Consider the following 11,249-nt stretch of genomic DNA (forward strand, 5'->3'; position numbering starts at 1 on the left):
GCCCAAAGGTTAAAGAACATGTTTCAACAAGCTTGCCAATTTAAGGGCCTGAATTCCATCCCTGGCACATATGTAAAGGTGGAAGGAGAGAATCTACTTGAGAAAGTTGTTCTCTGACCTCCACATACTTGTCTTAGCAATACCCCCACACTAAATTAATTAATTTAACTTCATAAAGTCTCAATGCTTTGTTCAATGTTCATCTTTGGTGAACTGCTACAGATATATATGGTTATTTATGTATTTATAAAAAAGGAAAACCAGTAAATTATTTTCAGTTGTGATGACTTGAAGAATCTCAGTAAGTAGTTGAATTTGTATGGCAAGAAAATTATAGGATATTCATAATGCAATTAATACAAAGTGAAAATGAAGAAATATGAGATCATGAAACATAAATATGTAGAGATGGGAATGGAAGCAGTTATGCTCATAGTTTTATAACTGATTCATGTAAACAAAAGCTAAATCAATTATTTCCACATTAAGGATCTGCCAAGTGATGGAAATAAAACATGATTGAATATGGTAAACTTTATTATAGGGTTGTAGAATTCATACAACCAGAACTCCTTACAGCATTCAGCACCTGTACAGTTCTGTGGATTTCACAATACAGACATCAGTGAGAAAGAATCATTACATGAGTAAAAAATTGCTTCCTCATGAAGATTGTTCACATATCAGTCAGATTTGTTACACAGCACCTGATAGAAATGCAAAAATGTAACTTCTGAAATCAGGAGAGTTGAACACAATAAAGAAGAAAACAAAAGAATGGTAAGAGATTTGACATGCTTCACACAAAAATGTCAAAAACAAATTTCAAATGTTTTAAATTTAAAGCATGCTCTAGCCAAGTGATTTTTGTCAAGAACTTGCTTTAAATAAAACCAGAGGATGGGCTTTATTGTCACGATGGTAAAATGACACATTCATGCTGCTTTCAGAAATCTAAACCCTATAAACTCAAGAGAAAAAGTAATCATTTGACTTGTTGAAAACAGCAAGCAATGTCAATTAAACTAGAATTGGACAATTGCTTGCAGTGGTTAGTAGTTTTCTCCCCCCTTTCCTTTTCCAGTATAAGCAATCGAGTAAATGCTTGAGTAAATAGCTTGAGTATCCCATCACTTTCAAAATCAAAGTCAGACAGTAAGTTTCTGACTTCTTATTACCAAGGATACTCTTTATCTGTCACTTCTTCACTCCTGACAGATCTTGGTTTCAACGATAAATTCATTGGGGAAGTGTCTAATCTTCCAGCATTTGTCAATGGCACGCTTGTTGAAACCTGTAAAGGCAGAAAAAAAAGTGGCTTTTAAGTTTTCTGTGCTTGAGAAACGATATTTCCATGCAGTCTACCCTCACGCTCTTCCACTCATCCAATAACAATAAATTGCCTACCCAGCAGGAGATCTCTGCGTCTAAGGCGGAAGGACTTTCGGTTGTTGCAAAGTTGGTAAATAAAAATACCAAGGTTACTAACATCACGAATTTCTTCCACAGCAACCAGATCTTCACGAACCACATAAGTATGAGGCAAGTACTTGCCACTCTATAAATGAAATCAAGAGAGATTAATGATACATTCTCAAAGACAGTATTTAAATCCCAACTTACAGTCTTTTAAAATAGACTTTATTAAAAATGGGATTCACTTTAGATCAGTTTTATATACTATCCTATTTTTATTATACACATATGCATTTATAGGTTTCAACTTCAGCGTGCTATTTGCACATACACACTGCATGCATTGATCAAATTCAACCTCTCTTTATCTACCTCCTCCTACACACTTTCCCTTTGCAACCTCTATTAATCAGTGTTCTGTGTTCAGGTGAACATTTTTAGCTACTACATATGAAGGAGAACATAAAGTACTTGTCTGTCTGACTGGCTTACATTACTTAACATAAAATAATTTAGTTCCATCTATTTTGGCACAGCACACACTTTTCATTCAAAAATATTTCAACGAAATGGAATGTCTGGCCCAACTCATTAACGTTTTAGAATAACGAAGCAAAATTATGTGGAAATACTTATAGAAAAATTTGATCTCTAAAATACATACTGCCAGTTTGCCAAAAAGCTCCACCAGATTCTTTGGAGTCATAACAATGGAAGTATTGAGGGGCATCAGATAACAGTTTCCCAAAAGCAAGTCCAGGTAAGCAGTCATTCCCTGTTGGGAAGGTGGGGAAAGATTGGTATTAATATTGCAGATTTACTAAGTATCATTTGAATAAACAGCTTGAAAAGGTCATCACTTTCTACTCAATAACACCACAGTGAAAGAAAGGGCTTTGCTTTTTATATGCTTTTCACGTAAAGATGTTCACTTAGGAATAGATTCATTGCCTTTCAGTGCTGTAGGGAAAAGAAAAAAATTCTTAAATAGCTGCAAGAAAGAGAAATCCACCTTCTCAAAGTCATGAATAATTGCCGCAGGATCACTATCGGAGAAACTGGGAACAGGCACATCAATGATGGCAATGTTGTCATCCTCACGGATATCAGCCTCCTCAGTCACAGGCAGAAAGTATGGCTCTCCTCCATGAATGGAATTGACAGGATCCTCAGAATCAAAGAAGCACATCTCACCATGGTAAATGGTGCTCTAGGAGACAAAAATGCAAGAATAAAAACTTTCTAATATTCACCACCATGACACTTGCATTGTTTCTTTGACTCATGTCAATTCATCGAACTTTGTTAATCTGAGGCCCCTTCATTATAGAACCATCAAGAAACCTAAGCAATAGCAGAGATTGAACAGTAATTTGAAAACATTCCTCAAGCCCTCATTTCTTAGGTTACCACCACATAATTATTTAGATTGGTAATTAAATACATGATAATTAGTAATTCAAAGTGTTAAGAATTAGAAATAATACCTTGGGCATGAAGTACTTGTAAATGCAGGCTCCACCAACAATCAGTCCTGCCAAGATGAATGAGAGGCCTAGGAGAGTGAGCATACATCTCCCAGAGGAGCCATCTTTCTCCTGCGGGACAACTCTGAGCTCCTATTCATTAAAAAGTGAAATAGAAAACAAAACAAGATTCAACTTTCAGACAGTTGCTTTTGTGTGCAATTTATCACCCCTAAAAATCAAGATAAACAAAGACATTCTAATCAAATATCACTTCAAGACAGTTTCTGATATGTGGAGTATCTCCACCTACCGCAGGCTTCCTTCTAGCATTTTCAAACTTAAATAGACATGTAATATTATTTCAAAATATGCACTTTTGGAATTACATTAAAATAATCATTAATTTATATGACATATTTTTATTAAAAACATTTAATATAGGCCTACCCTTTAATACATGTTTAATGGATGCAACAGTATTTTTAACTATAGATATGATAGAGTACAGCTTGTCTCTAGAAAGTATGTTCTTTAAGTAACTGGAACTAGATTTTTTTATAAACATTGGCTTTCTGGAATGTAGAAATAAACTCTTTGCTATTTACTTAGAAATAAGTTTATTAGTAACCTTCAATTTGTTGGCTAGTTTTCAAAAAGCTTTATTGTCAAGTTGCAAAAGAGTTATTTCTTTTAATTTTAGAAATTAATTGATTAATTAATACACTTATTTTTATTAATAAGTATAATGCTTCCTGGCATCAATTATTCTGTAAATTGCAGTTATTTTCCAAGTCTTAGATTAAACACTAGGTTTGAATGTAGAGAATTTGCTACATACAAAAGCTGTCTGTGAAGCAGTAATTTAAACATTCGGTGAAATCAATAATTTGCTGAGGAATTCTAAAAAGAAAGATGCAAAACAAAAAATAAGTGATTAACTGTGCCTTCCATAGGGCATGGAATTGCAAGACCTAGTGTTTTTAATATGTATGTCACAATATATTCCTCGGCCACATTATATCTCAATGATAGTGAAGGCAGGAAATCTCATCCCTGATAATATAAGCTGATATTAAACAATTATTTTACTTTGTCTTCTATTGGAATTTTTCATGAAATTGCTATCATGTTTGGACATTTAACTGACCTTATATTAAATTTGGTTTTAAAAAAGCTTATTAATATGGGGAAAGTAAGCGTAGAAAATCATTTGATAATTTTGTTCTCAAAATAAAATGTTTTTATTTAAAAGTCAAAATTTGAGATTCATATTTTCTTAATAAAATTTAAGCGTATTTTGTCAGTTATATTCAACACATACTAAAATGTTTTAATTATTTTCTTTAAAAATCTATATAATACTGAGTACTACAGAAACTTAACTTTAAATTTTGATTGGAAACTACTGTCATACTTCTGTAATTAAATTTAGGTGCAGAAAGAGGAAATGACTTGGTAAAAGTCACATAATAGCTTAATTTGAAATTTTCTGAGCAATGATTTTTTGTTGTTGTTCTTGAGACAGAAGAACAATTTGAACTGTAATTTCCTATCTCTTTTCCAATAATTTAGGAAGTTTATTATTTAGCATGGCTAAAGTATGAGGGTTTTGGTTTCACTAGATGTCCCTATTTAGGAAGAATAAGGATTTCTTTTGTTTCCATTTAATTTCATTGGAATTCAGTGTAGTTGAATAAACCAATTATCATAGCTAATTTCTTGAAGTGTATTTTAAAAATTACTGTATATCACTAGCCAGTATCAGTCCAATGTGTTCAATTTCTGTTAATCAGGCCTAATCCATATATCACAAAGAAATGTGTCGTGTATTACTGACAAAGTGGTCAGGATAGGATTCTATTGCTGCTTTTCTGAAACCTAACAAAGAAACATAATCAACATGAAAGGTTTGTTTTTACTTAGTCCCCATCACACCACAGGACTGGCAGAAGTATTGCATATTAATTGAATCTTTCTACAAGTCATGAAGTTTTTGGTGGCGAGGGGAAAAAAGGATTACTGTGTGGCTATTTTTAACTACTGGCATCTACTTAGACCTCCTCTCAAAACTAGCCGTGTTTCATTTACAAAGTTAGTAGGAAGACAACTACATATTTTTGACCTTGGGTCATTTAGTTAAAACCTCAACAATGCAAGGGGGTGTTACTTTTGAGTTCTAAAATGTGTGATACACAAAAGCTAGTTTGATTGCAGTTAAATATTGAAAGTTTCCATGCTGAAAGTTCTGTGGCAACGCACACTGGCATTCCAAATTGTATGCATAATTAAGTTTTACTACATGAATTCAGATGTCACTCAAAGCACTTTTCAAATATCCAGTATGAACCTAGAAGAGAAAACTCTCTAAAGACAAAGAGACAAGTTAAGGCACATCGAGCCCCAGTATTGCAGATTCCACAGAAGTAGAAGCTTTTTTAAACTAAGATTTTACTGAGGAAAAAGACAGATTATCGACACTCCAGATATGGTTGGCATTAAAAGGAACTATGAATTTGACTAGATAAACAACCTAGGAAGCGAGAACTTCTCCAGTGCCTGGAAAATGAATTGTTTAAATTGCAATATGGATAGGCTTCAGAGGGCTGAGGGGTATTGCTCGAAGGAAGTAATAACCAAAACAAGATCTCAAATTTTATTTTTAAATGTGTTTTGTCAAGAATTAAAACCAATATATATATTTATAGCTCCATTATCTAGCCATTAGCACTGTTTAACTAAAATTGTGTGTGAGAGAGAGAGTGCGCTCTCTCTCTCTCTCTCTCTCTCTCTCTCTCTCTCTCACACATACACACACACACACACACACACACACACACACACACACACGCCCGCGCAGACACGCACTTTCCCCAACACATACAGTTTGGAGTTCAGGCTGCCCCTTGCCTCCATTCAACAGCCACAAAAGCAATCCTACAAAAACACAGATTCATATAATTTCACCCACATCCAAAATAAAGAACAGTTAAGTCTCTTGCCCTTGTTCACCCCCTGTGACTGCTCGGCCCCTGTAGCTAAAGTTGTGTCTCCGGATAATTCCATAACCCATTTCTCTGGACAAAATGACATGTAGGAGTTTCTTCAAATTCCTTCCAACAACTTCTTGGGATAGGTGGTGTTAAGCCACAGAATCGCATGCATGAAGATGGGATGAGTTGAAGCAGTAAAAGGTGACCCATTCAACTCACAATGCCGATTGGCCTCACTGGAACTCTATGGCTGCAGGGTAGCCAACAGTTTGCTCTCTGCACCTGCATATTTCCCCTTCTCCCTCCATCCCCAAAGCCCAGAAAACAGAGGTGGGCCCAGTGGGAACTACCTTGCCAGTCAGGATTTGAGCTCGGACTGTGCGGCTGACTAGCGCCTCTACATCTTGCCGCGCCTCCTCCTTTTGCACCGCCGTAGGGGTGTTGAAGGCAATCTTCACCATGGTGAATCTTCGGGCTGCGCGGTAAGGCGCGGCTCGAATCAGTATCTTGGGCTGCAGGTTGGAAGAGGAGAGGATCGCACTTGCTTGAGCAGCACTTACTGTCTCGTCTCCCAGACTTCCACAGGCAGCAGCAAGCTTAGGTCTGGGCTTACTTATGACGCAGTCTCAGGCTGGGTGGGAGAGCGTGGGCGGGGCCAGGGAGGTACTGAGGGAGGAGCAGGAGGGGGCCCCCAGCTCTGCAGTGGAAGCGAGTGGGGGTGGGTAGCTGCTAGTTGGGAAGAGAGGGAAACTGGAGCTGATGGCGGGCTTAGGGTAGACATTCCTTACCTGCACCCCAGGCATGCTCCTACTGCCTTCTGCACCCTCAGATAACAGCAAGGCAGGAAGGAAGCCTTCCTGTGGTGTCTTTCTGCTTCTGTCTGGACCACAATAGCCCCTGACTCTGTTTTCTCAAACTTGGGCCTGGCCCCCCGCGGGGCCCAGGACTGTAACTTGGAGTCAACCCAAGGTCTCTGAGTTCTGCAACCCACCCAGGCCAGAAAGCACAGTTCTCTGACTCTTCTGCACCTTTAGAATATCTTCCGTTTAAAGGACACCTAGAAGTTAGTTTGCAGTTGCTTGCTTCATTCGTCTGACATTGTTTTTCTTTCGTGCTTTTTGTTTTCTTTCATAATTTTAATTTTCCAACTTAAAGCAATGTTAGATAAGGGAGACGGGGCTTTTGTCTCCCTAACTCCTCAGTTTGCAGACAGGATGTGATGAGATCCAGAAAAGGGAGCGTGGAAAGCTCCTTCCTAATGAATCAGTGAAATAACCCAGATCTATTCATTCTCCCTGGTCCGGATAGCCAGAGTAAGGTCTCAGCCCAGAGCCTGTTTCTCTTCAGCCACCAGCTGTGTAACTAGCAGGGAAAAAGCAGGGGTGTGTGTACCTATGTGTTTAGGGAGGTAGGGCATACAGAATTTAACCAGATGCTGGTGTGTAGCTCTCATAGAAAAAATATCCTGTGAGGGACTGGCTTACAAAGCTTTGTGGATATTTATTTATTTACACGGCTATGCATCTAATAGAGTTGAAGTGTTTCTTCAGTCAGCTCTCCTAGACTGGTGACATAAAGAGCCCAACTAATGAAATTCAAGCTGTGGTGGCTGGTGATTTAGAGTTGGTGGTAGAGAGTTTATAAATAGTTGTGCTACAGAAAACAGAATAGAGGTCTGTTGTGTGAAGGGAGCAATACAAAACAAAGCCCCAACAAAACAAAACAAAACACCGTTTTACTAGAGAATTCCCCACCTACTCATCAACTTAACTGAACAGACTTGAATATGCTGAGTTGCTTCCCTTCTGCCCAAGAAATTCTAACTTGGAGTTTTTCCCATGGAGATTGTTTTGCCTCTAAAGCCCTCTCCTGTCTTGACTGTGGGGGCTTTGCAAAGACAGAGTTTATATTCTCTGATAGGTCACAGATGGGAAGGTGGATGGAGAGGAACAGTGAGGAGCCTGTGCCTTGTACAGGGTCAGGACCTTAGAAGCAGGATGTCAAAGTTTACTTAGAAACACTGGCACATTTTGCTCTTTCACTTTGTACTTAAGTCTATCATAATTCAACATTTGTCAGGCAATTCTTAGTTTAGGCATAGAAACCCCAGTTTTCACAGTTTGTTTCTCTTTCCAGTTGCCCTCTCTTGGGAATCACCTTTATGACCACTTAGTTAGGATCTGTACTACTCTGACCCATGCCACCTGCATCACTGAATGCATACCCATTTCTACACACTTATCTCCTAAATGCAAGCTGCTTATCAGATAAAAATAAGCTATTTTCTTATTATCTGTCCTGAAATGATTAAGGCAGGAGGAGCAGGAATTTTTTTCCATTTTCCAGAGACTCAAACTCTGATAGCTACGAAAGAGAGCATTTGGTCAATTGTTTGGTATATAGAGAGCATTAGGCAAACTACCTGATCTCCTCAGGCACCGTTTTTCCTCCTCTGTACTGTGCTGCTGGGGGATCATGTATGAGAATGCAGGAAGAAGTCCATGTTGTATTATGCTGAAAAGTAAGAGAAAATGACATGGTTGGTTACCCGAGGACTCCATTCGAATCTGTAGTACATACAAATGCCAAGCTTATAGAACCTGTTTATTTTTGACTTCTTAATAATCTTTTAGCTTCTATAACTCTTAAATAGCCTCAGTGTCTAGATATAGGTCTTTCTGGACAAAGTTAAACTCCTAAGCACAGTGGCTTGTATTTATATATAACTTCTTTTGAATGGTTTAGCCACCATCTTTTAATTATTAATACCATCCTCCATTTTCAGAATGTCAGTCATACCTCCCAAGGAATCTCGGCTGCTGCTGGCAATATGTAATGCAGACATAGTATCATTTTGTCAGATGTCCCTATTTCTTCTCCCCTACCATTTATATATCTCAGTCTCTGTCTCTCTCCACCACCTCTCTCTGTGTGTATGCATATGTACAAATGTGTGTATGTATATTGGGTAGGGAATATTTGTGCCGGTTTTGAAATAATATTTTAGCAATAAACTCCTATGTTAACCATTTGTCCATTTCAAGAAGTGGTTTCTTCATTTTTTAAAATTCAAAATACATGCTTACAACTTGCCCATTGAGATGAAACTCCAATAAACACATTTCTAGCTACTAAAAATGTTTCACATTGACTAAGCTTCTGTAGAGTTGTCTCCTTCACAGAAACAATTTCTTGTTTCTTAGCATCAGTGTCTCAACTTTCTTGTCTTTGAACACTGGAGGGGATCTGGCTGCCATGCTTCATCCAGCTCATATTGTTAATCATGTCTGAATGCACACTATTCACATTTATAAATGAGTTCCCTGTTCGCACATGCCAAATGATGACTAAATTAACACGACTTGGGCTGAATGGAACATGGCATGCAATTGGATGTTAAGTAACAATGTCAACTCTCTTTGAATCATCTTCTGAATTTACTACATATCCAATCTACTATGCTGAAGTTATAAGAGGCATCTATGATATAATTCCACTCATTATCACATTTATTCTTTTATACATTTTAACTGAGGATATAGTACATGCCCTCCCTATACTGTGAATTGTGATGGTTATATGAGAATGAGCAAAATAACCCACAAAAATTGAGTGTGTTCTCTGCTAAAGTCATTAATGATTTTTCCCCCTGTTTTTACTGTTTTGTAGAGGAAAGGATGATTTGGGTTCATAGTTTCAAAGTACATTTTTACTGCACAGATTGCTATAAACATATGTGCCGTAGGTCCTTCAGTGTTTGTGGCATACAAAGACATAGCAACATTATTAATTATTTGGAAAGATATAAAAATTAGTGGAATAATTCCACCTGTAGCCAATGTTTTTGTGACTGCACTAATCTTTAGCTTAACTGTAGTGGCTTTATATTTAGAACCCTAGAAAATTAATTTTATAGGTTATGAGTTGGGAAAGCAATTAGGAGGCACTGTTATATATTCCAGATAAGAGATAGTTGAAGTCTGACATATCAAGGCACAACTTTTTAAAGAGATTCAGGAGAAATTTCAAATAGTCAGTGCTGGAACAAGTCATATTAAGGACAAAAATAAGAAAAATAATTTTGCTTTTGTGTTGAATACCATAAGATTCACACAATGCTGGCACCCTTGACAATAATAGAAAACATTCATTGAACCCACTAAAATTGTGTGTGTCCTCTGATAAAGGCTTTAATGTTTTTTTTTTACCTGTTCTTTACAACCTTGTAGAGGAAAGGTTGATTTGGGTTCATAGTTTCAAAAGTTACAATCCATGGTTGGCTGGTTTTCTTGTATTTGAAGCAGAAAATTATGGCAATTGGGTGTAGTGGAACTGAGCTGCTCATCTCCTGGAGGTTGAAAAGCCAAGCCAGAGATGGGCCTGTGATAAGATAAAGCCACTAAAGTACCCAGTGTCCCACTTTATCCCATTGAGGCCTACCACTTAAAGTGTCTACTATCTCCCAATCAATTTATGAGTCCATCAGTACATTAACTCTTGATTAGCCCTTATGATCCAGTCAGCTCTCAGTGATAGGATTCTGTGAGGACTCAATTGCCAACATGTGAGCCTACTGAGGGGACACATCAACTTCCATTTCATTGATAAAAAAACAAGTTTTTGAGAGATAATTAACTTGCACAAAGTCAAATTCTAACTCAGCTTGTCTGATTCCATATTTTATACTAATAATCACAATGCTTTGTTCCCACTAAAAAAAAGTTAGGAAATCAGGTGAAGAAAATCAAGAAGGGAACTGGATGAAAGCAGGGAAAATAACACACTTACTAGTTCAGCAAAGGGCAAGTTGCCTGCTTATATTGTAAAAATAGATTCGTGCTTAGGATTTTATTCAGTGCTAACTACATTTGGAGCCTTTGAAAACTTTCCTGGCTTCTCCATGACTGACTATAGGCTACTCCTCTTCAAGCACATTGCTTCTACATTCTGCAGTTGCTTATGTCAGCAGAGAAGCAGCAAGAGGCATAGCTCACAAGCCATCTATTTCTGGGTACAACTCCAGGAGCTTAGTTTAGCTTTTAAGGAGCCATGCTTTTTTTTTTTTTTTTTTTTTTTTAAGGTCCACAAGTTCCTTGGACATGTAGTTAAATCCTAGGAACAGAGTTAGGGCCCTTCACTCAAGGTAACATAGGCAACTTGCTTTCATAAATAGATTCTTAATTCTCCTCTCCATTTATGGTTTTCTCTTTAAACTAGGGAGCTCTGATAATAGGAAGATATGCTAGACTGGAGGTTCAAGCTTGTAGTCCCAGAACTCAGGGGTAGAGTATCTGAAATTCAAAGTCAGCTTTGGCTGCATAGCAAGTCCAGGCCAGCCTGGAGTACTAAGACATTGCTTTAAAAATAGGGGGTG

The 11,249-nt window shown here is 37.5% G+C and overlaps 1 protein-coding gene across 1 annotated transcript; it reads right to left on the reverse strand.

Moving 5' to 3' along the window:
* Positions 1-519: 519 nt before the first annotated feature.
* Itm2a (integral membrane protein 2A) lies at positions 520-6,507 on the reverse strand. Its single transcript, XM_052171526.1, has 6 exons — positions 6,226-6,507; positions 2,904-3,035; positions 2,429-2,626; positions 2,081-2,191; positions 1,408-1,558; positions 520-1,294 (listed from the first exon to the last, which is right to left on the reverse strand). The coding sequence occupies exons 1-6, from the start codon at positions 6,334-6,336 to the stop codon at positions 1,206-1,208; spliced, it is 792 nt and encodes a 263-aa protein (XP_052027486.1). The 5' UTR covers positions 6,337-6,507; the 3' UTR covers positions 520-1,205.
* Positions 6,508-11,249: the final 4,742 nt, after the last annotated feature.

The sequence above is a fragment of the Apodemus sylvaticus genome, chromosome X (genome assembly GCF_947179515.1).
Source record: "Apodemus sylvaticus chromosome X, mApoSyl1.1, whole genome shotgun sequence".
Taxonomy (NCBI): Eukaryota; Metazoa; Chordata; class Mammalia; order Rodentia; family Muridae; genus Apodemus; species Apodemus sylvaticus.